At 33.9% G+C, this 27327-nt stretch overlaps 1 protein-coding gene across 1 annotated transcript; it reads right to left on the reverse strand.

Annotated features, from left to right (window-relative positions):
• Nucleotides 1-21308: 21308 nt before the first annotated feature.
• Nucleotides 21309-26483, reverse strand: LOC149663380 (uncharacterized). The gene has a single exon (XM_089842347.1). The coding sequence runs from the start codon at nt 26481-26483 to the stop codon at nt 21309-21311; it is 5175 nt and encodes a 1724-aa protein (XP_089698473.1).
• Between the last annotated feature and the right edge of the window lie 844 nt (nt 26484-27327).

Genomic DNA, 27327 nt, shown 5'->3' on the forward strand with positions numbered 1-27327 from the left:
CATGAACTTCCATATAAATTAGTCATATATGAATGAAACCTGAGGAGAATCTCGAAAATGATTTAAATTATTACATTGTCCAACTTAGCTTTGAAAGTTGAATATCTTAAATCTGGCACATACGATCTTCATTTAGTTTAAATATGTTAATAGCCCTATAAATCACTATCAGAAACCATCTAGCGTATACTGGGAACGGCCTTTTAAACAAGTCATAAATTAAACGAAACCTGGGAAACATCTCGAAAATGATTTAAATTATTACATTGTTCAACTTAGCTTTGAAAGTTGAATATCTTAAATCTGGCACATACGATATTCATTTAGTTTAAATATGTTAATAGCCCTATAAAACACTATCAGAAACCATCTAGCGTATACTGGGAACGGCCTTTTAAACTAGTCATAAATGAAACGAAACCTGGGAAATTTTTCGAAAATGATTTAAATCATTACATTGTTCAACTTAGCTTTGAAAGTTGAATATCTTAAATCTGGCACATACGATCTTCATTTAGTTTAAATATGTAATTAGCCTTATAAAACACTACCAGAAACCGTCTAGCGTATACCATGAACTTCCATATAAATTAGTCATATGTGAAAGGAAACCTGAGGAGAATCTCGAAAATGATTTAAATTATTACATTGTCCAACTTAGCTTTGAAAGTTGAATATCTAAAATCTGGCACATACGATCTTCATTTAGTTTAAATATGTAATTAGCCTTATAAATCACTACAAGAAACCGTCTAGCGTATACCATGAACTTCCATATAAATTATTCATATGTGAAAGGAAACCTGAGGAGAATCTCGAAAATGATTTAAATTATTACATTGTCCAACTTAGCTTTGAAAGTTGAATATCTTAAATCTGGCACATACGATCTTCATTTAGTTTAAATATGTAATTAGCCTTATAAAACACTATCAGAAACCGTCTAGCGTATACCATGAACTTCCATATAAATTAGTCATATGTGAAAGGAAACCTGAGGAGAATCTCGAAAATGATTTAAATTATTACATTGTCCAACTTAGCTTTGAAAGTTGAATATCTTAAATCTGGCACATACGATCTTCATTTAGTTTAAATATGTAATTAGCCTTATAAAACACTACCAGAAACCGTCTAGCGTATACCATGAACTTCCATATAAATTAGTCATATGTGAAAGGAAACCTGAGGAGAATCTCGAAAATGATTTAAATTATTACATTGTCCAACTTAGCTTTGAAAGTTGAATATCTTAAATCTGGCACATACGATCTTCATTTAGTTTAAATATGTTAATAGCCCTATAAAACACTATCAGAAACCATCTAGCGTATACTGGGAACGGCCTTTTAAACAAGTCATAAATGAAACGAAACCTGGGAAATATCTCGAAAATGATTTAAATCATTACATTGTTCAACTTAGCTTTGAAAGTTGAATATCTTAAATCTGGCACATACGATCTTCATTTAGTTTAAATATGTTAATAGCCCTATAAAATACTATCAGAAACCATCTAGCGTATACTGGGAACGGCCTTTTAAACTAGTCTTAAATGAAACGAAACCTGGGAAACATCTCGAAAATGATTTAAATTATTACATTGTTCAACTTAGCTTTGAAAGTTGAATATCTTAAATCTGGCACATACGATATTCATTTAGTTTAAATATGTAATTAGCCTTATAAAACACTACCAGAAACCGTCTAGCGTATATCATGAACTTCCATATAAATTAGTCATATATGAATGAAACCTGAGGAGAATCTCGAAAATGATTTAAATTATTACATTGTCCAACTTAGCTTTGAAAGTTGAATATCTTAAATCTGGCACATACGATCTTCATTTAGTTTAAATATGTTAATAGCCCTATAAAACACTATCAGAAACCATCTAGCGTATACTGGGAACGGCCTTTTAAACAAGTCATAAATGAAACGAAACCTGGGAAACATCTCGAAAATGATTTAAATTATTACATTGTTCAACTTAGCTTTGAAAGTTGAATATCTTAAATCTGGCACATACGATATTCATTTAGTTTAAATATGTTAATAGCCCTATAAAACACTATCAGAAACCATCTAGCGTATACTGGGAACGGCCTTTTAAACTAGTCATAAATGAAACGAAACCTGGGAAATTTCTCGAAAATGATTTAAATCATTACATTGTTCAACTTAGCTTTGAAAGTTGAATATCTTAAATCTGGCACATACGATCTTCATTTAGTTTAAATATGTAATTAGCCTTATAAAACACTACCAGAAACCGTCTAGCGTATACCATGAACTTCCATATAAATTAGTCATATATGAATGAAACCTGAGGAGAATCTCGAAAATGATTTAAATTATTACATTGTCCAACTTAGCTTTGAAAGTTGAATATCTTAAATCTGGCACATACGATCTTCATTTAGTTTAAATATGTAATTAGCCTTATAAAACACTACCAGAAACCGTCTAGCGTATACCATGAACTTCCATATAAATTAGTCATATGTGAAAGGAAACCTGAGGAGAATCTCGAAAATGATTTAAATTATTACATTGTCCAACTTAGCTTTGAAAGTTGAATATCTAAAATCTGGCACATACGATCTTCATTTAGTTTAAATATGTAATTAGCCTTATAAATCACTACAAGAAACCGTCTAGCGTATACCATGAACTTCCATATAAATTATTCATATGTGAAAGGAAACCTGAGGAGAATCTCGAAAATGATTTAAATTATTACATTGTCCAACTTAGCTTTGAAAGTTGAATATCTTAAATCTGGCACATACGATCTTCATTTAGTTTAAATATGTAATTAGCCTTATAAAACACTATCAGAAACCGTCTAGCGTATACCATGAACTTCCATATAAATTAGTCATATGTGAAAGGAAACCTGAGGAGAATCTCGAAAATGATTTAAATTATTACATTGTCCAACTTAGCTTTGAAAGTTGAATATCTTAAATCTGGCACATACGATCTTCATTTAGTTTAAATATGTAATTAGCCTTATAAAACACTACCAGAAACCGTCTAGCGTATACCATGAACTTCCATATAAATTAGTCATATGTGAAAGGAAACCTGAGGAGAATCTCGAAAATGATTTAAATTATTACATTGTCCAACTTAGCTTTGAAAGTTGAATATCTTAAATCTGGCACATACGATCTTCATTTAGTTTAAATATGTTAATAGCCCTATAAAACACTATCAGAAACCATCTAGCGTATACTGGGAACGGCCTTTTAAACAAGTCATAAATGAAACGAAACCTGGGAAATATCTCGAAAATGATTTAAATCATTACATTGTTCAACTTAGCTTTGAAAGTTGAATATCTTAAATCTGGCACATACGATCTTCATTTAGTTTAAATATGTTAATAGCCCTATAAAATACTATCAGAAACCATCTAGCGTATACTGGGAACGGCCTTTTAAACTAGTCTTAAATGAAACGAAACCTGGGAAACATCTCGAAAATGATTTAAATTATTACATTGTTCAACTTAGCTTTGAAAGTTGAATATCTTAAATCTGGCACATACGATATTCATTTAGTTTAAATATGTAATTAGCCTTATAAAACACTACCAGAAACCGTCTAGCGTATATCATGAACTTCCATATAAATTAGTCATATATGAATGAAACCTGAGGAGAATCTCGAAAATGATTTAAATTATTACATTGTCCAACTTAGCTTTGAAAGTTGAATATCTTAAATCTGGCACATACGATCTTCATTTAGTTTAAATATGTTAATAGCCCTATAAAACACTATCAGAAACCATCTAGCGTATACTGGGAACGGCCTTTTAAACAAGTCATAAATGAAACGAAACCTGGGAAACATCTCGAAAATGATTTAAATTATTACATTGTTCAACTTAGCTTTGAAAGTTGAATATCTTAAATCTGGCACATACGATATTCATTTAGTTTAAATATGTTAATAGCCCTATAAAACACTATCAGAAACCATCTAGCGTATACTGGGAACGGCCTTTTAAACTAGTCATAAATGAAACGAAACCTGGGAAATTTCTCGAAAATGATTTAAATCATTACATTGTTCAACTTAGCTTTGAAAGTTGAATATCTTAAATCTGGCACATACGATCTTCATTTAGTTTAAATATGTAATTAGCCTTATAAAACACTACCAGAAACCGTCTAGCGTATACCATGAACTTCCATATAAATTAGTCATATATGAATGAAACCTGAGGAGAATCTCGAAAATGATTTAAATTATTACATTGTCCAACTTAGCTTTGAAAGTTGAATATCTTAAATCTGGCACATACGATCTTCATTTAGTTTAAATATGTTAATAGCCCTATAAAACACTATCAGAAACCATCTAGCGTATACTGGGAACGGCCTTTTAAACAAGTCATAAATGAAACGAAACCTGGGAAATATCTCGAAAATGATTTAAATCATTACATTGTTCAACTTAGCTTTGAAAGTTGAATATCTTAAATCTGGCACATACGATCTTCATTTAGTTTAAATATGTTAATAGCCCTATAAAATACTATCAGAAACCATCTAGCGTATACTGGGAACGGCCTTTTAAACTAGTCTTAAATGAAACGAAACCTGGGAAATATCTCGAAAATGATTTAAATCATTACATGGTTCAACTTAGCTTTGAAAGTTGAATATCTTAAATCTGGCACATACGATCTTCATTTAGTTTAAATATGTAATTAGCCTTATAAAACACTACCAGAAACCGTCTAGCGTATACCATGAACTTCCATATAAATTAGTCATATATGAATGAAACCTGAGGAGAATCTCGAAAATGAATTAAATTATTACATTGTCCAACTTAGCTTTGAAAGTTGAATATCTTAAATCTGGCACATACGATCTTCATTTAGTTTAAATATGTTAATAGCCCTATAAAACACTATCAGAAACCATCTAGCGTATACTGGGAACGGCCTTTTAAACAAGTCATAAATGAAACGAAACCTGGGAAATATCTCGAAAATGATTTAAATCATTACATTGTTCAACTAAGCTTTGAAAGTTGAATATCTTAAATCTGGCACATACGATCTTCATTTAGTTTAAATATGTTAATAGCCCTATAAAATACTATCAGAAACCATCTAGCGTATACTGGGAACGGCCTTTTAAACTAGTCTTAAATGAAACGAAACCTGGGAAATATCTCGAAAATGATTTAAATCATTACATGGTTCAACTTAGCTTTGAAAGTTGAATATCTTAAATCTGGCACATACGATCTTCATTTAGTTTAAATATGTAATTAGCCTTATAAAACACTACCAGAAACCGTCTAGCGTATACCATGAACTTCCATATAAATTAGTCATATATGAATGAAACCTGAGGAGAATCTCGAAAATGAATTAAATTATTACATTGTCCAACTTAGCTTTGAAAGTTGAATATCTTAAATCTGGCACATACGATCTTCATTTAGTTTAAATATGTTAATAGCCCTATAAAACACTATCAGAAACCATCTAGCGTATACTGGGAACGGCCTTTTAAACAAGTCATAAATGAAACGAAACCTGGGAAACATCTCGAAAATGATTTAAATTATTACATTGTTCAACTTAGCTTTGAAAGTTGAATATCTTAAATCTGGCACATACGATATTCATTTAGTTTAAATATGTTAATAGCCCTATAAAACACTATCAGAAACCATCTAGCGTATACTGGGAACGGCCTTTTAAACTAGTCATAAATGAAACGAAACCTGGGAAACATCTCGAAAATGATTTAAATTATTACATTGTTCAACTTAGCTTTGAAAGTTGAATATCTTAAATCTGGCACATACGATATTCATTTAGTTTAAATATGTTAATAGCCCTATAAAACACTATCAGAAACCATCTAGCGTATACTGGGAACGGCCTTTTAAACTAGTCATAAATGAAACGAAACCTGGGAAATTTCTCGAAAATGATTTAAATCATTACATTGTTCAACTTAGCTTTGAAAGTTGAATATCTTAAATCTGGCACATACGATCTTCATTTAGTTTAAATATGTAATTAGCCTTATAAAACACTACCAGAAACCGTCTAGCGTATACCATGAACTTCCATATAAATTAGTCATATATGAATGAAACCTGAGGAGAATCTCGAAAATGATTTAAATTATTACATTGTCCAACTTAGCTTTGAAAGTTGAATATCTTAAATCTGGCACATACGATCTTCATTTAGTTTAAATATGTTAATAGCCCTATAAAACACTATCAGAAACCATCTAGCGTATACTGGGAACGGCCTTTTAAACAAGTCATAAATGAAACGAAACCTGGGAAATATCTCGAAAATGATTTAAATCATTACATGGTTCAACTTAGCTTTGAAAGTTGAATATCTTAAATCTGGCACATACGATCTTCATTTAGTTTAAATATGTAATTAGCCTTATAAAACACTACCAGAAACCGTCTAGCGTATACCATGAACTTCCATATAAATTAGTCATATATGAATGAAACCTGAGGAGAATCTCGAAAATGAATTAAATTATTACATTGTCCAACTTAGCTTTGAAAGTTGAATATCTTAAATCTGGCACATACGATCTTCATTTAGTTTAAATATGTTAATAGCCCTATAAAACACTATCAGAAACCATCTAGCGTATACTGGGAACGGCCTTTTAAACAAGTCATAAATGAAACGAAACCTGGGAAACATCTCGAAAATGATTTAAATTATTACATTGTTCAACTTAGCTTTGAAAGTTGAATATCTTAAATCTGGCACATACGATATTCATTTAGTTTAAATATGTAATTAGCCTTATAAAACACTACCAGAAACCGTCTAGCGTATACCATGAACTTCCATATAAATTAGTCATATATGAATGAAACCTGAGGAGAATCTCGAAAATGATTTAAATTATTACATTGTCCAACTTAGCTTTGAAAGTTGAATATCTTAAATCTGGCACATACGATCTTCATTTAGTTTAAATATGTTAATAGCCCTATAAAACCATATAAGAAACCATCTAGCGTATACTGGGAACGGCCTTTTAAACAAGTCATAAATGAAACGAAACCTGGGAAACATCTCGAAAATGATTTAAATTATTACATTGTTCAACTTAGCTTTGAAAGTTGAATATCTTAAATCTGGCACATACGATATTCATTTAGTTTAAATATGTTAATAGCCCTATAAAACACTATCAGAAACCATCTAGCGTATACTGGGAACGGCCTTTTAAACTAGTCTTAAATGAAACGAAACCTCGGAAACATCTCGAAAATGATTTAAATTATTACATTGTTCAACTTAGCTTTGAAAGTTGAATATCTTAAATCTGGCACATACGATATTCATTTAGTTTAAATATGTAATTAGCCTTATAAAACACTACCAGAAACCGTCTAGCGTATACCATGAACTTCCATATAAATTAGTCATATATGAATGAAACCTGAGGAGAATCTCGAAAATGATTTAAATTATTACATTGTCCAACTTAGCTTTGAAAGTTGAATATCTTAAATCTGGCACATACGATCTTCATTTAGTTTAAATATGTTAATAGCCCTATAAAACACTATCAGAAACCATCTAGCGTATACTGGGAACGGCCTTTTAAACAAGTCATAAATGAAACGAAACCTGGGAAATATCTCGAAAATGATTTAAATCATTACATTGTTCAACTTAGCTTTGAAAGTTGAATATCTTAAATCTGGCACATACGATCTTCATTTAGTTTAAATATGTTAATAGCCCTATAAAATACTATCAGAAACCATCTAGCGTATACTGGGAACGGCCTTTTAAACTAGTCTTAAATGAAACGAAACCTGGGAAATATCTCGAAAATGATTTAAATCATTACATGGTTCAACTTAGCTTTGAAAGTTGAATATCTTAAATCTGGCACATACGATCTTCATTTAGTTTAAATATGTAATTAGCCTTATAAAACACTACCAGAAACCGTCTAGCGTATACCATGAACTTCCATATAAATTAGTCATATATGAATGAAACCTGAGGAGAATCTCGAAAATGAATTAAATTATTACATTGTCCAACTTAGCTTTGAAAGTTGAATATCTTAAATCTGGCACATACGATCTTCATTTAGTTTAAATATGTTAATAGCCCTATAAAACACTATCAGAAACCATCTAGCGTATACTGGGAACGGCCTTTTAAACAAGTCATAAATGAAACGAAACCTGGGAAATATCTCGAAAATGATTTAAATCATTACATTGTTCAACTTAGCTTTGAAAGTTGAATATCTTAAATCTGGCACATACGATCTTCATTTAGTTTAAATATGTTAATAGCCCTATAAAATACTATCAGAAACCATCTAGCGTATACTGGGAACGGCCTTTTAAACTAGTCTTAAATGAAACGAAACCTCGGAAACATCTCGAAAATGATTTAAATTATTACATTGTTCAACTTAGCTTTGAAAGTTGAATATCTTAAATCTGGCACATACGATATTCATTTAGTTTAAATATGTAATTAGCCTTATAAAACACTACCAGAAACCGTCTAGCGTATACCATGAACTTCCATATAAATTAGTCATATATGAATGAAACCTGAGGAGAATCTCGAAAATGAATTAAATTATTACATTGTCCAACTTAGCTTTGAAAGTTGAATATCTTAAATCTGGCACATACGATCTTCATTTAGTTTAAATATGTTAATAGCCCTATAAAACACTATCAGAAACCATCTAGCGTATACTGGGAACGGCCTTTTAAACAAGTCATAAATGAAACGAAACCTGGGAAATATCTCGAAAATGATTTAAATCATTACATTGTTCAACTTAGCTTTGAAAGTTGAATATCTTAAATCTGGCACATACGATCTTCATTTAGTTTAAATATGTTAATAGCCCTATAAAATACTATCAGAAACCATCTAGCGTATACTGGGAACGGCCTTTTAAACTAGTCTTAAATGAAACGAAACCTCGGAAACATCTCGAAAATGATTTAAATTATTACATTGTTCAACTTAGCTTTGAAAGTTGAATATCTTAAATCTGGAACATACGATATTCATTTAGTTTAAATATGTAATTAGCCTTATAAAACACTACCAGAAACCGTCTAGCGTATACCATGAACTTCCATATAAATTAGTCATATATGAATGAAACCTGAGGAGAATCTCGAAAATGATTTAAATTATTACATTGTCCAACTTAGCTTTGAAAGTTGAATATCTTAAATCTGGCACATACGATCTTCATTTAGTTTAAATATGTTAATAGCCCTATAAAACACTATCAGAAACCATCTAGCGTATACTGGGAACGGCCTTTTAAACAAGTCATAAATGAAACGAAACCTGGGAAATATCTCGAAAATGATTTAAATCATTACATTGTTCAACTTAGCTTTGAAAGTTGAATATCTTAAATCTGGCACATACGATCTTCATTTAGTTTAAATATGCTAATAGCCCTATAAAATACTATCAGAAACCATCTAGCGTATACTGGGAACGGCCTTTTAAACTAGTCTTAAATGAAACGAAACCTGGGAAATATCTCGAAAATGATTTAAATCATTACATGGTTCAACTTAGCTTTGAAAGTTGAATATCTTAAATCTGGCACATACGATCTTCATTTAGTTTAAATATGTAATTAGCCTTATAAAACACTACCAGAAACCGTCTAGCGTATACCATGAACTTCCATATAAATTAGTCATATATGAATGAAACCTGAGGAGAATCTCGAAAATGAATTAAATTATTACATTGTCCAACTTAGCTTTGAAAGTTGAATATCTTAAATCTGGCACATACGATCTTCATTTAGTTTAAATATGTTAATAGCCCTATAAAACACTATCAGAAACCATCTAGCGTATACTGGGAACGGCCTTTTAAACAAGTCATAAATGAAACGAAACCTGGGAAATATCTCGAAAATGATTTAAATCATTACATTGTTCAACTTAGCTTTGAAAGTTGAATATCTTAAATCTGGCACATACGATCTTCATTTAGTTTAAATATGTTAATAGCCCTATAAAATACTATCAGAAACCATCTAGCGTATACTGGGAACGGCCTTTTAAACTAGTCTTAAATGAAACGAAACCTGGGAAATATCTCGAAAATGATTTAAATCATTACATGGTTCAACTTAGCTTTGAAAGTTGAATATCTTAAATCTGGCACATACGATCTTCATTTAGTTTAAATATGTAATTAGCCTTATAAAACACTACCAGAAACCGTCTAGCGTATACCATGAACTTCCATATAAATTAGTCATATATGAATGAAACCTGAGGAGAATCTCGAAAATGAATTAAATTATTACATTGTCCAACTTAGCTTTGAAAGTTGAATATCTTAAATCTGGCACATACGATCTTCATTTAGTTTAAATATGTTAATAGCCCTATAAAACACTATCAGAAACCATCTAGCGTATACTGGGAACGGCCTTTTAAACAAGTCATAAATGAAACGAAACCTGGGAAACATCTCGAAAATGATTTAAATTATTACATTGTTCAACTTAGCTTTGAAAGTTGAATATCTTAAATCTGGCACATACGATCTTCATTTAGTTTAAATATGTAATTAGCCTTATAAAACACTACCAGAAACCGTCTAGCGTATACCATGAACTTCCATATAAATTAGTCATATATGAATGAAACCTGAGGAGAATCTCGAAAATGATTTAAATTATTACATTGTCCAACTTAGCTTTGAAAGTTGAATATCTTAAATCTGGCACATACGATCTTCATTTAGTTTAAATATGTTAATAGCCCTATAAAACACTATCAGAAACCATCTAGCGTATACTGGGAACGGCCTTTTAAACAAGTCATAAATGAAACGAAACCTGGGAAACATCTCGAAAATGATTTAAATTATTACATTGTTCAACTTAGCTTTGAAAGTTGAATATCTTAAATCTGGCACATACGATCTTCATTTAGTTTAAATATGTAATTAGCCTTATAAAACACTACCAGAAACCGTCTAGCGTATACCATGAACTTCCATATAAATTAGTCATATATGAATGAAACCTGAGGAGAATCTCGAAAATGATTTAAATTATTACATTGTCCAACTTAGCTTTGAAAGTTGAATATCTTAAATCTGGCACATACGATCTTCATTTAGTTTAAATATGTTAATAGCCCTATAAAACACTATCAGAAACCATCTAGCGTATACTGGGAACGGCCTTTTAAACAAGTCATAAATGAAACGAAACCTGGGAAATATCTCGAAAATGATTTAAATCATTACATTGTTCAACTTAGCTTTGAAAGTTGAATATCTTAAATCTGGCACATACGATCTTCATTTAGTTTAAATATGATAATAGCCCTATAAAATACTATCAGAAACCATCTAGCGTATACTGGGAACGGCCTTTTAAACTAGTCTTAAATGAAACGAAACCTGGGAAATATCTCGAAAATGATTTAAATCATTACATGGTTCAACTTAGCTTTGAAAGTTGAATATCTTAAATCTGGCACATACGATCTTCATTTAGTTTAAATATGTAATTAGCCTTATAAAACACTACCAGAAACCGTCTAGCGTATACCATGAACTTCCATATAAATTAGTCATATATGAATGAAACCTGAGGAGAATCTCGAAAATGATTTAAATTATTACATTGTCCAACTTAGCTTTGAAAGTTGAATATCTTAAATCTGGCACATACGATCTTCATTTAGTTTAAATATGTTAATAGCCCTATAAAACACTATCAGAAACCATCTAGCGTATACTGGGAACGGCCTTTTAAACAAGTCATAAATGAAACGAAACCTGGGAAATATCTCGAAAATGATTTAAATCATTACATTGTTCAACTTAGCTTTGAAAGTTGAATATCTTAAATCTGGCACATACGATCTTCATTTAGTTTAAATATGTTAATAGCCCTATAAAATACTATCAGAAACCATCTAGCGTATACTGGGAACGGCCTTTTAAACTAGTCATAAATGAAACGAAACCTGGGAAATTTCTCGAAAATGATTTAAATCATTACATTGTTCAACTTAGCTTTGAAAGTTGAATATCTTAAATCTGGCACATACGATCTTCATTTAGTTTAAATATGTTAATAGCCCTATAAAACACTATCAGAAACCATCTAGCGTATACTGGGAACGGCCTTTTAAACAAGTCATAAATGAAACGAAACCTGGGAAACATCTCGAAAATGATTTAAATTATTACATTGTTCAACTTAGCTTTGAAAGTTGAATATCTTAAATCTGGCACATACGATATTCATTTAGTTTAAATATGTAATTAGCCTTATAAAACACTACCAGAAACCGTCTAGCGTATACCATGAACTTCCATATAAATTAGTCATATATGAATGAAACCTGAGGAGAATCTCGAAAATGATTTAAATTATTACATTGTCCAACTTAGCTTTGAAAGTTGAATATCTTAAATCTGGCACATACGATCTTCATTTAGTTTAAATATGTTAATAGCCCTATAAATCACTATCAGAAACCATCTAGCGTATACTGGGAACGGCCTTTTAAACAAGTCATAAATTAAACGAAACCTGGGAAACATCTCGAAAATGATTTAAATTATTACATTGTTCAACTTAGCTTTGAAAGTTGAATATCTTAAATCTGGCACATACGATATTCATTTAGTTTAAATATGTTAATAGCCCTATAAAACACTATCAGAAACCATCTAGCGTATACTGGGAACGGCCTTTTAAACTAGTCATAAATGAAACGAAACCTGGGAAATTTCTCGAAAATGATTTAAATCATTACATTGTTCAACTTAGCTTTGAAAGTTGAATATCTTAAATCTGGCACATACGATCTTCATTTAGTTTAAATATGTAATTAGCCTTATAAAACACTACCAGAAACCGTCTAGCGTATACCATGAACTTCCATATAAATTAGTCATATGTGAAAGGAAACCTGAGGAGAATCTCGAAAATGATTTAAATTATTACATTGTCCAACTTAGCTTTGAAAGTTGAATATCTAAAATCTGGCACATACGATCTTCATTTAGTTTAAATATGTAATTAGCCTTATAAATCACTACAAGAAACCGTCTAGCGTATACCATGAACTTCCATATAAATTATTCATATGTGAAAGGAAACCTGAGGAGAATCTCGAAAATGATTTAAATTATTACATTGTCCAACTTAGCTTTGAAAGTTGAATATCTTAAATCTGGCACATACGATCTTCATTTAGTTTAAATATGTAATTAGCCTTATAAAACACTATCAGAAACCGTCTAGCGTATACCATGAACTTCCATATAAATTAGTCATATGTGAAAGGAAACCTGAGGAGAATCTCGAAAATGATTTAAATTATTACATTGTCCAACTTAGCTTTGAAAGTTGAATATCTTAAATCTGGCACATACGATCTTCATTTAGTTTAAATATGTAATTAGCCTTATAAAACACTACCAGAAACCGTCTAGCGTATACCATGAACTTCCATATAAATTAGTCATATGTGAAAGGAAACTTGAGGAGAATCTCGAAAATGATTTAAATTATTACATTGTCCAACTTAGCTTTGAAAGTTGAATATCTTAAATCTGGCACATACGATCTTCATTTAGTTTAAATATGTAATTAGCCTTATAAAACACTACAAGAAACCGTCTAGCGTATACCATGAACTTCCATATAAATTATTCATATGTGAAAGGAAACCTGAGGAGAATCTCGAAAATGATTTAAATTATTACATTGTCCAACTTAGCTTTGAAAGTTGAATATCTTAAATCTGGCACATACGATCTTCATTTAGTTTAAATATGTAATTAGCCTTATAAAACACTACCAGAAACCGTCTAGCGTATACCATGAACTTCCATATAAATTAGTCATATATGAATGAAACCTGAGGAGAATCTCGAAAATGAATTAAATTATTACATTGTCCAACTTAGCTTTGAAAGTTGAATATCTTAAATCTGGCACATACGATCTTCATTTAGTTTAAATATGTTAATAGCCCTATAAAACACTATCAGAAACCATCTAGCGTATACTGGGAACGGCCTTTTAAACAAGTCATAAATGAAACGAAACCTGGGAAACATCTCGAAAATGATTTAAATTATTACATTGTTCAACTTAGCTTTGAAAGTTGAATATCTTAAATCTGGCACATACGATCTTCATTTAGTTTAAATATGTAATTAGCCTTATAAAACACTACCAGAAACCGTCTAGCGTATACCATGAACTTCCATATAAATTAGTCATATATGAATGAAACCTGAGGAGAATCTCGAAAATGATTTAAATTATTACATTGTCCAACTTAGCTTTGAAAGTTGAATATCTTAAATCTGGCACATACGATCTTCATTTAGTTTAAATATGTTAATAGCCCTATAAAACACTATCAGAAACCATCTAGCGTATACTGGGAACGGCCTTTTAAACAAGTCATAAATGAAACGAAACCTGGGAAATATCTCGAAAATGATTTAAATCATTACATTGTTCAACTTAGCTTTGAAAGTTGAATATCTTAAATCTGGCACATACGATCTTCATTTAGTTTAAATATGATAATAGCCCTATAAAATACTATCAGAAACCATCTAGCGTATACTGGGAACGGCCTTTTAAACTAGTCTTAAATGAAACGAAACCTGGGAAATATCTCGAAAATGATTTAAATCATTACATGGTTCAACTTAGCTTTGAAAGTTGAATATCTTAAATCTGGCACATACGATCTTCATTTAGTTTAAATATGTAATTAGCCTTATAAAACACTACCAGAAACCGTCTAGCGTATACCATGAACTTCCATATAAATTAGTCATATATGAATGAAACCTGAGGAGAATCTCGAAAATGAATTAAATTATTACATTGTCCAACTTAGCTTTGAAAGTTGAATATCTTAAATCTGGCACATACGATCTTCATTTAGTTTAAATATGTTAATAGCCCTATAAAACACTATCAGAAACCATCTAGCGTATACTGGGAACGGCCTTTTAAACAAGTCATAAATGAAACGAAACCTGGGAAACATCTCGAAAATGATTTAAATTATTACATTGTTCAACTTAGCTTTGAAAGTTGAATATCTTAAATCTGGCACATACGATATTCATTTAGTTTAAATATGTAATTAGCCTTATAAAACACTACCAGAAACCGTCTAGCGTATACCATGAACTTCCATATAAATTAGTCATATATGAATGAAACCTGAGGAGAATCTCGAAAATGATTTAAATTATTACATTGTCCAACTTAGCTTTGAAAGTTGAATATCTTAAATCTGGCACATACGATCTTCATTTAGTTTAAATATGTTAATAGCCCTATAAATCACTATCAGAAACCATCTAGCGTATACTGGGAACGGCCTTTTAAACAAGTCATAAATTAAACGAAACCTGGGAAACATCTCGAAAATGATTTAAATTATTACATTGTTCAACTTAGCTTTGAAAGTTGAATATCTTAAATCTGGCACATACGATATTCATTTAGTTTAAATATGTTAATAGCCCTATAAAACACTATCAGAAACCATCTAGCGTATACTGGGAACGGCCTTTTAAACTAGTCATAAATGAAACGAAACCTGGGAAATTTCTCGAAAATGATTTAAATCATTACATTGTTCAACTTAGCTTTGAAAGTTGAATATCTTAAATCTGGCACATACGATCTTCATTTAGTTTAAATATGTAATTAGCCTTATAAAACACTACCAGAAACCGTCTAGCGTATACCATGAACTTCCATATAAATTAGTCATATGTGAAAGGAAACCTGAGGAGAATCTCGAAAATGATTTAAATTATTACATTGTCCAACTTAGCTTTGAAAGTTGAATATCTAAAATCTGGCACATACGATCTTCATTTAGTTTAAATATGTAATTAGCCTTATAAATCACTACAAGAAACCGTCTAGCGTATACCATGAACTTCCATATAAATTATTCATATGTGAAAGGAAACCTGAGGAGAATCTCGAAAATAATTTAAATTATTACATTGTCCAACTTAGCTTTGAAAGTTGAATATCTTAAATCTGGCACATACGATCTTCATTTAGTTTAAATATGTAATTAGCCTTATAAAACACTATCAGAAACCGTCTAGCGTATACCATGAACTTCCATATAAATTAGTCATATGTGAAAGGAAACCTGAGGAGAATCTCGAAAATGATTTAAATTATTACATTGTCCAACTTAGCTTTGAAAGTTGAATATCTTAAATCTGGCACATACGATCTTCATTTAGTTTAAATATGTAATTAGCCTTATAAAACACTACCAGAAACCGTCTAGCGTATACCATGAACTTCCATATAAATTAGTCATATGTGAAAGGAAACCTGAGGAGAATCTCGAAAATGATTTAAATTATTACATTGTCCAACTTAGCTTTGAAAGTTGAATATCTTAAATCTGGCACATACGATCTTCATTTAGTTTAAATATGTAATTAGCCTTATAAAACACTACAAGAAACCGTCTAGCGTATACCATGAACTTCCATATAAATTATTCATATGTGAAAGGAAACCTGAGGAGAATCTCGAAAATGATTTAAATTATTACATTGTCCAACTTAGCTTTGAAAGTTGAATATCTTAAATCTGGCACATACGATCTTCATTTAGTTTAAATATGTAATTAGCCTTATAAAACACTACCAGAAACCGTCTAGCGTATACCATGAACTTCCATATAAATTATTCATATGTGAAAGGAAACCTGAGGAGAATCTCGAAAATGATTTAAATTATTACATTGTCCAACTTAGCTTTGAAAGTTGAATATCTTAAATCTGGCACATACGATCTTCATTTAGTTTAAATATGTAATTAGCCTTATAAAACACTACCAGAAACCGTCTAGTGTATACCATGAACTTCCATATAAATTAGTCATATGTGAAAGGAAACCTGAGGAGAATCTCGAAAATGATTTAAATTATTACATTGTCCAACTTAGCTTTGAAAGTTGAATATCTAAAATCTGGCACATACGATCTTCATTTAGTTTAAATATGTAATTAGCCTTATAAATCACTACAAGAAACCGTCTAGCGTATACCATGAACTTCCATATAAATTATTCATATGTGAAAGGAAACCTGAGGAGAATCTCGAAAATGATTTAAATTATTACATTGTCCAACTTAGCTTTGAAAGTTGAATATCTTAAATCTGGCACATACGATCTTCATTTAGTTTAAATATGTAATTAGCCTTATAAAACACTATCAGAAACCGTCTAGCGTATACCATGAACTTCCATATAAATTAGTCATATGTGAAAGGAAACCTGAGGAGAATCTCGAAAATGATTTAAATTATTACATTGTCCAACTTAGCTTTGAAAGTTGAATATCTTAAATCTGGCACATACGATCTTCATTTAGTTTAAATATGTAATTAGCCTTATAAAACACTACCAGAAACCGTCTAGCGTATACCATGAACTTCCATATAAATTAGTCATATGTGAAAGGAAACCTGAGGAGAATCTCGAAAATGATTTAAATTATTACATTGTCCAACTTAGCTTTGAAAGTTGAATATCTTAAATCTGGCAAATACGATCTTCATTTAGTTTAAATATGTAATTAGCCTTATAAAACACTACAAGAAACCGTCTAGCGTATACCATGAACTTCCATATAAATTATTCATATGTGAAAGGAAACCTGAGGAGAATCTCGAAAATGATTTAAATTATTACATTGTCCAACTTAGCTTTGAAAGTTGAATATCTTAAATCTGGCACATACGATTTTCATTTAGTTTAAATATGTAATTAGCCTTATAGAACACTATCAGAAACCGTCTAGCGTATACTGGGAACGGCCTTTTAAACTAGTCATAAATGAAACGAAACCTGGGAAACATCTCGAAAATGATTTAAATCATTACATTGTTCAACTTAGCTTTGAAAGTTGGATATCTTAAATCTGGCACATACGATCTTCATTTAGTTTAAATATGTAATTAGCCTTATAAAACACTATCAGAAACCGTCTAGCGTATACCATGAACTTCCATATAAATTATTCATATGTGAAAGGAAACCTGAGGAGAATCTCGAAAATGATTAAAATTATTACATTGTCCAACTTAGCTTTGAAAGTTGAATATCTTAAATCTGGCACATACGATCTTCATTTAGTTTAAATATGTAATTAGCCTTATAAAACACTACCAGAAACCGTCTAGTGTATACCATGAACTTCCATATAAATTAGTCATATGTGAAAGGAAACCTGAGGAGAATCTCGAAAATGATTTAAATTATTACATTGTCCAACTTAGCTTTGAAAGTTGAATATCTAAAATCTGGCACATACGATCTTTATTTAGTTTAAATATGTAATTAGCCTTATAAATCACTACAAGAAACCGTCTAGCGTATACCATGAACTTCCAAATAAATTATTCATATGTGAAAGGAAACCTGAGGAGAATCTCGAAAATGATTTAAATTATTACATTGTCCAACTTAGCTTTGAAAGTTGAATATCTTAAATCTGGCACATACGATCTTCATTTAGTTTAAATATGTAATTAGCCTTATAGAACACTATCAGAAACCGTCTAGCGTATACTGGGAACGGCCTTTTAAACTAGTCATAAATGAAACGAAACCTGGGAAACATCTCGAACATGATTTTAATTATTACATTGTTCAACTTAGCTTTGAAAGTTGAATATCTTAAATCTGGCACATACGATCTTCATTTAGTTTAAATATGTAATTAGCCTTATAGAACACTATCAGAAACCGTCTAGCGTATACTGGGAACGGCCTCTTAAACTAGTCATAAATGAAACGAAATCTGGGAAACATCTCGAAAATGGTTTAAATCATTACATTGTTCAACTTAGCTTTGAAAGTTGGATATCTTAAATCTGGCACATACGATCTTCATTTAGTTTAAATATGTAATTAGCCTTATAGAACACTATCAGAAACCGTCTAGCGTATACTGGGAACGGCCTTTTAAACTAGTCATAAATGAAACGAAACCTGGGAAACATCTCGAAAATGATTTAAATCATTACATTGTTCAACTTAGCTTTGAAAGTTGGATATCTTAAATCTGGCACATACGATCTTCATTTAGTTTAAATATGTAATTAGCCTTATAAAACACTACAAGAAACCGTCTAGCGTATACCATGAACTTCCATATAAATTATTCATATGTGAAAGGAAACCTGAGGAGAATCTCGAAAATGATTTAAATTATTACATTGTCCAACTTAGCTTTGAAAGTTGAATATCTTAAATCTGGCACATACGATCTTCATTTAGTTTAAATATGTAATTAGCCTTATAAAACACTATCAGAAACCGTCTAGCGTATACCATGAACTTCCATATAAATTAGTCATATGTGAAAGGAAACCTGAGGAGAATCTCGAAAATGATTTAAATTATTACATTGTCCAACTTAGCTTTGAAAGTTGAATATCTTAAATCTGGCACATACGATCTTCATTTAGTTTAAATATGTAATTAGCCTTATAAAACACTACCAGAAACCGTCTAGCGTATACCATGAACTTCCATATAAATTAGTCATATGTGAAAGGAAACCTGAGGAGAATCTCGAAAATGATTTAAATTATTACATTGTCCAACTTAGCTTTGAAAGTTGAATATCTTAAATCTGGCACATACGATCTTCATTTAGTTTAAATATGTAATTAGCCTTATAAAACACTACAAGAAACCGTCTAGCGTATACCATGAACTTCCATATAAATTATTCATATGTGAAAGGAAACCTGAGGAGAATCTCGAAAATGATTTAAATTATTACATTGTCCAACTTAGCTTTGAAAGTTGAATATCTTAAATCTGGCACATACGATTTTCATTTAGTTTAAATATGTAATTAGCCTTATAGAACACTATCAGAAACCGTCTAGCGTATAATGGGAACGGCCTTTTAAACTAGTCATAAATGAAACGAAACCTGGGAAACATCTCGAAAATGATTTAAATCATTACATTGTTCAACTTAGCTTTGAAAGTTGGATATCTTAAATCTGGCACATACGATCTTCATTTAGTTTAAATATGTAATTAGCCTTATAAAACACTATCAGAAACCGTCTAGCGTATACCATGAACTTCCATATAAATTATTCATATGTGAAAGGAAACCTGAGGAGAATCTCGAAAATGATTAAAATTATTACATTGTCCAACTTAGCTTTGAAAGTTGAATATCTTAAATCTGGCACATACGATCTTCATTTAGTTTAAATATGTAATTAGCCTTATAAAACACTACCAGAAACCGTCTAGTGTATACCATGAACTTCCATATAAATTAGTCATATGTGAAAGGAAACCTGAGGAGAATCTCGAAAATGATTTAAATTATTACATTGTCCAACTTAGCTTTGAAAGTTGAATATCTAAAATCTGGCACATACGATCTTCATTTAGTTTAAATATGTAATTAGCCTTATAAATCACTACAAGAAACCGTCTAGCGTATACCATGAACTTCCATATAAATTATTCATATGTGAAAGGAAACCTGAGGAGAATCTCGAAAATGATTTAAATTATTACATTGTCCAACTTAGCTTTGAAAGTTGAATATCTTAAATCTGGCACATACGATCTTCATTTAGTTTAAATATGTAATTAGCCTTATAAAACACTATCAGAAACCGTCTAGTGTATACTGGGAACGGCCTCTTAAACTAGTCATAAATGAAACGAAATCTGGGAAACATCTCGAAAATGGTTTAAATCATTACATTGTTCAACTTAGCTTTGAAAGTTGGATATCTTAAATCTGGCACATACGATCTTCATTTAGTTTTGTTCGTGAACAAGTCGAATAGGCTTACCGGACAACTTGCGCGGACGACTTGACACGGTAAAAGGTTATAATTAGCCTGGACGCGGTTGTGGTGTCTGACGACAAGAAAGCGAACTTGGTTAACTAAACATAAACAATTTATTTAACTAATGGTAAAAACTAAGCGAAGTGCCCGGACGGCGACTACAAAACCAAAACCCCTTTTGATATTAAGTTATCTGATTATATAGTACGAACAAAAAATTAATTCTAAAAATGTAGACTAACAAACAAACGATAAAAAATAGGTTTACAAAATTGGTATCTTTTTTATGTAATATCATTTTTTCCGATCGGAACATTCTCCCGGCCTTGATACGTTAGTAGCAAACTTTCAGGGCTCATCTTCATGGTCGAACGGTAGAAGGCATAGCTTGACGATGGGTCGTTTGATTTCACCTTTGGTGGTCCGTAAGGTAACGACCCGAGTATAGCCGTCTTGTCCCGGAAAAATTTCGATCACTCTGGCCAAAGGCCAATTTCCGGGTGAGGTAACGTCTGATTTGACCAAGACCATGTCCCCAACTTCGATATTGCGTTGCGGTTTCATCCATTTGGGTCGTTGTTGAAGTCTAGTTACGTACTCCCGAAGCCAGCGTTTATGGACATCCTGCTTTAGCTTCTGGAGTAGCTGCCATCGGTTAAGTCGGTTCATAGGTAGGTGAGATAAGTCAGGATCCGGTATTGCTTGAAGAGATTCTCCAATTAGGAAGTGACCTGGAGTGAGAACATTAAGATCGGTGGGATCCGATGAAAGCGGAGTTAACGGTCTTGAATTTAGGCAACCCTCTATCTGTGTGACTACGGTTGAGAACTCTTCGTAGGTCAGTCTGGTGTTACCAATGACTCGATGTAGGTGGTATTTTACCGACTTGACGCCGGCCTCCCATAGTCCGCCAAAATGTGGGGCTCCGGCAGGGTTAAAATGCCATGTTATGCCCTGTGCGGAAAGACGATCTGCGACAGCTGCATTGTGTGGATTGGACTGAATCAGTTTCATAAATTCCTTTAGTTCCTTGGCGGCCCCAACGAAGGTCGTTCCACAGTCGCTATATATATCGCTAGGCTTCCCACGTCTTGAAGTGAATCGGCGCAATGCTGCCAGAAAGGCTTCGGTGGTTTGTGATGAGACAATTTCAAGATGTAGTGCCTTCGTCACGAAGCATACAAAAAGGGATAAGTAAGCCTTGTAGGATGTCTTGCTTCTCGGAGTGATTGGACGAAGATAAAAGGGTCCTGCGTAGTCAACGCCAGTTCTCGCAAATGCTCGGCAGTATTGAACTCGAGCCCTTGGTAGATCACCCATCATCTGGTTAGCGGTGGCGGCACGATATCTGGTGCAGACTGCACATTTCCGAATTTGGTGTCTTACTGCATCTCTTCCTCGAATGATCCAATACTTTAATGATAGGATGCTCTGAACCATCTGAGTACCAGCATGCAGGTTTTGGGTATGGGCCTCTTGAATGACCATCTCCGTAAATTTGTGATGTCTCGGTAGCAGAATTGGACGCTTTGTGGCTGTATCGAGATCTGCGTGTTTAAGTCTTCCTCCTACACGGAGGACCCCGATGGAATCCAAGACAGGATGTAGACATAGTAGTTTGCTTCGCTTCGGCAACGGATTACTCTGGCGTAAGGACTCTATCTCTTCCGGAAACATGTAGGCTTGGACTATCTTTACTAATGTGAGCAACGCGTTCTCTAATTCCATGCTTGTCAAGGGACCAGAAAGTATTACGGCTTTGAAGTTGGGGTCTTGTCTCTTCCGGTAATTGTTCAGGCCATTATGTTTGAAACGAAGTATCCATGCTGTTATGCGTCGTAGTCGCAGAAGCGTAGAGAACCGTGTAAAGATGTCGTTATCAACAATTATTCTTGTGGTCATAATGACGATTTTTTCTTCTTCTTCAATGGCTGTGGCATTCGTCTTGGAATCCGAAATGGATGGAGTTGGCCACGGCTCCCGACTGGATAGCCATAGAGGTCCCTTCCACCAGAGTTTATGGTTTAGTAGCTCGGGCACTGATACTCCTCTGGAGGCTGCATCAGCTGGATTCTCAAGTCCGGGAACATGATGCCAGTGTGATACCGGAATTATCTCTTGAATTCTTGAAACCCGGTTTGCGACAAACGTCTTCCATCGACGTGGACAAGAGGACAGCCAACATAATACGATCGTCGAATCTGTCCAAGCTTTAACTTGATTGAAGTTCAGATTTAAGGACTCTTGAACTGTTTCCATGAGATCCGCAAGGAGCAATGCACCACAGAGCTCCATCCTCGGGATTGATATCGCTTTATTTGCCGGAGCCACTCTTGTCTTTGCTGTGAGTAATGAAATGTGGACATTTCCAGCTTGATCGACCGATCTCAGATATACCACTCCAGCGTATGCTTTCTCGGATGCATCCGAAAATCCGTGAAGTTCGAGAACGGATATCTCAGGTAAAGAATGCATCCATCGGTCTATTCGAAGATCTTGAATGTTTATAATGGAATTCTTGAGATCCGCCCATAATGTTTGAACTCCTACGGAAGTTTCGGCATCCCAATCGATTTTCTCCTTCCATACATCCTGCATCAAGATTTTCGTGCGAATAATGATGGGGGCAAGCCAACCCATGGGATCGAAGATCTTCGATATTTCGGAAAGTAGAGTCCTCTTCGTAAGAGGTAACTGACAGGGCGCAGGTTGTACTTTGAACAGGAACTGATCTTTCCTCGTATCCCAGTAAAGTCCGAGTGTCTTGACAAGAGCATCGTCATCCATCGCTAGTATGTTCTTGGAATCTTGTAACTCAGGCGGTACTTCTGTTAAACAATCAGGGTCATTTGAGGCAAATTTACTGAGTCGGAAACCGGCACCATCGCACAGTGAGCGAATCTGGTATATAGCGATCTTGGTTTTTGTTGCGGTTTGTCCTCCGCTCATTACATCGTCCATGTAAAAATCCCTTTTGATAATCGCAGCTCCCAACGGATGTTCATGTAACCCCGTGTCGCCCAGCTCCTGCAATACTCGAGTTGCCAAGAAGGGTGCCGAGGCTGTTCCATAGGTTACAGTGTTCAATTGGAATTCTTGAACAGGAGCCTTGGGTGTCGACCGCCACAGTATGCATTGCAGATTTCGTTGTTCTGGGACTACTAGTATCTGGCGGTACATTTTCATGATGTCAGCGACAAAGGCAATACGATGTATTCTGAACCGCATGACAATGGCATATAGCGAATCTTGGACCACTGGACCCACGAGTTGCGCGTCGTTGAAGGAGAATCCAGAGGTGGTCTTAGAAGATGCATCGAAGACCACTCGGAATTTACAGGTTTGGTTCCAATCTTTCATTACATAGTGATGAGGAATATAGACTCTTGCAGACTTCTTTTGGTTCTCTGGCAAGATCTTCGACATATGTCCCAACTCTTCGTACTGTTCCATGAATCCTTCGTATAAGGCTTTCAACTCCGGGCGTGCGTCGATCTTCCTTTCAATTTGGTAGAATCTTCTCAGGGCTATCTCGCGCGAAGATCCAAGAGGAATCGTTGGCTCTTTCATTGGTATGCGTACCACGAATCTTCCGGCTGGATCTCGGTAATGGAACTTTAGAAAATCCTCCTCGCAAGCTTTTTCTTCCGGCGTCATGACTTGTGTCTTTGGCACTTGTTCAATCGCCCAAAATTGATTCAGGGTTTCTTCGAGTGTGAGAGTATGATGAAGGTGTACTCTAGGTTGGTCAATGCTCGTCGGCCCGGAAACCAGCCATCCTAGCTTGGAATTGATCGCATCCGGAGAAAAGGCATCCTTGGTTCGTTTCCCATTTAAAAGGAGTTTGAAAAATACGTCAGCACCCAACAGTACATCAATGTCGCCAGGGATGTTAAACTCGGGATCCGCCAGTCGCAGCTTCCTGAGATGAGGCCAATTGCTTGTATCATATTTTCGTAAAGGTAGCTGACATGTGATTTTCTTCAATACATAAGCGTTGACGCAAAACTTTTCTGACGTTGTGTCCTCGAAGAATGGTTTGAAATGAACCTGAGTAAGTCCTCTAGCTCGACCGAGTTGCGTCGCACCTAGGCCTACTACTTCCGTCTGGACTTTCTTTCGTGCGAGGCCCAGTCTCGCAATGCACGCTTCGGAGATGCACGATACAGTCGATCCGCCATCCAATAGAGCTCGAACTTGAAGGGCTGTCTCTTGCGCAGTTTTTACTTTGATTACAGCGGTAGCTAGTATGGAATCATCCCTTGCACAGGCGGCGTCCTGGACATGAAAATTCTGCGCCTGGCTTGGTTGTTGTCTATCGGACTCTTTTGTATTGGATGGTTGGCTACTTGACTCTTTGTCTGGTTTCTCAACTTCCACGTGAAGAAGGGAGTGATGCTTTTTATCGCAGGTCTTGCAGTATTTTTCCAGTGGACATTCTTTCACTCTATGTCCCGTCCGAAGGCAGTTGAAACAAAGGTTCGATTGCTGTACTAATGATCGCCTTTCGTGGACCTTCATAGCGGACAGTCTTGGGCATCGGAAATTGAAATGATTGGCGGAACAGAACGTACATTTACCATCTGAGGACGATGCTCCAGTTCTGGTGTGCAAGGTCACTGGGTTCCTCGTGACGTGAGGATTGCGACCGGTTGATGATGCCGCCAAGGAGCGCGCTCTTTGTTCAATAAATTCCAGCAGATCGCTTGATTTTGGTATCTCTGTGTTCTTGAGACTAAGTTCCCATTGCTCCTTAGAGGACGGATCTAACTTCTGGGTTAGAAGGAACACCAAAACGGCATCCCATTTATTCGCTATCGGAAGAGTGTCGAGAGCTCTGGTACATTCCATCGCCGCATCCACGATCGATCGTAAGGCATTTGAGTTGCTGGTTGGTATCATGGGCAGCGAGCAGAATCGTCTCATAATGGCAAAGTAGAGTTCTCTGTTGTTTTCGAACCTCTTGGTGACCGTATCCCAAGCAATGGTGTAATTGGCATCAGAAATGGTGAGTGATTTGATTAGATTTACGGCGTTTCCGGTTAAACTTGACTTGAGATAGGTAAATTTCTGGGCATCTGATAATTCTTGATTGTTGTGGATGGCAGTGAGGTACATGTCCCGGAATGATATCCAATTATGTATTTCTCCCGCGAACGTTGGGAGGTTGATTTTAGGTAATTTGATCTCCGAATGTGACCCTACAGACAACTGACGTGTCGAGATTGGAACCATAGTGGCTAGCATAGATTTAAGTGCGCATTTCGAATTCGTATACAACGTGAATAAGTCATCCCATTTCCGTTCATGCAGGCCAGCATTTTCAGCGTCCAACGAGACCACCTTGACATGCGCATCATCGATGACTTGCCACGACTTGTCCACTTCTTCCAGAAAAAATTCCAATTGCTGTTGATTAAGAGGAGTTTTGGCATGTGTTTGAACTCTGTTGCTGATGTTGTTCAGACCCATTTCGCCTTTATTCCGTTCCGCAGTGGCTTTCTCCAGAGCGGTTACTGGCATTGTGAACGTCCGCAGTGGTGATCAACCCAACGACCAGCTTTCCACGTAATTAAGCCGACTCTGACGATCCGGCTCGACGGACCATAAATGTTCGTGAACTAGTCGAATAGGCCTACCGGACAACTTGCGCGGACGACTTGACACGGTAAAAGGTTATAATTAGCCTGGACGCGGGTGTGGTGTCTGACGACAAGAAAGCGAACTTGGTTAACTAAACATAAACAATTTATTTAACTAATGGTAAAAACTAAGCGAAGTGCCCGGACGGCGACTACAAAACCAAAACCCCTTTTGATATTAAGTTATCTGATTATATAGTACGAACAAAAAATTAATTCTAAAAATGTAGACTAACAAACAAACGATAAAAAATAGGTTTACAAAATTGGTATCTTTTTTATGTAATATCATTTTTTCCGATCGGAACAGTTTAAATATGTAATTAGCCTTATAAAACACTACAAGAAACCGTCTAGCGTATACCATGAACTTCCATATAAATTAGTCATATGTGAAAGGAAACCTGAGGAGAATCTCGAAAATGATTTAAATTATTACATTGTCCAACTTAGCTTTGAAAGTTGAATATCTTAAATCTGGCACATACGATCTTCATTTAGTTTAAATATGTAATTAGCCTTATAAAACACTACCAGAAACCGTCTAGCGTATACCATGAACTTCCATATAAATTAGTCATATGTGAAAGGAAACCTGAGGAGAATCTCGAAAATGATTTAAATTATTACATTGTCCAACTTAGCTTTGAAAGTTGAATATCTTAAATCTGGCACATACGATCTTCATTTAGTTTAAATATGTAATTAGCCTTATAAAACACTAC

The sequence above is a fragment of the Phalangium opilio genome, unplaced genomic scaffold (assembly GCF_054372755.1).
Source record: "Phalangium opilio isolate 3A_F unplaced genomic scaffold, DU_Popi_V2 ptg000063l_1, whole genome shotgun sequence".
Lineage (NCBI taxonomy): Eukaryota > Metazoa > Arthropoda > Arachnida > Opiliones > Phalangiidae > Phalangium > Phalangium opilio.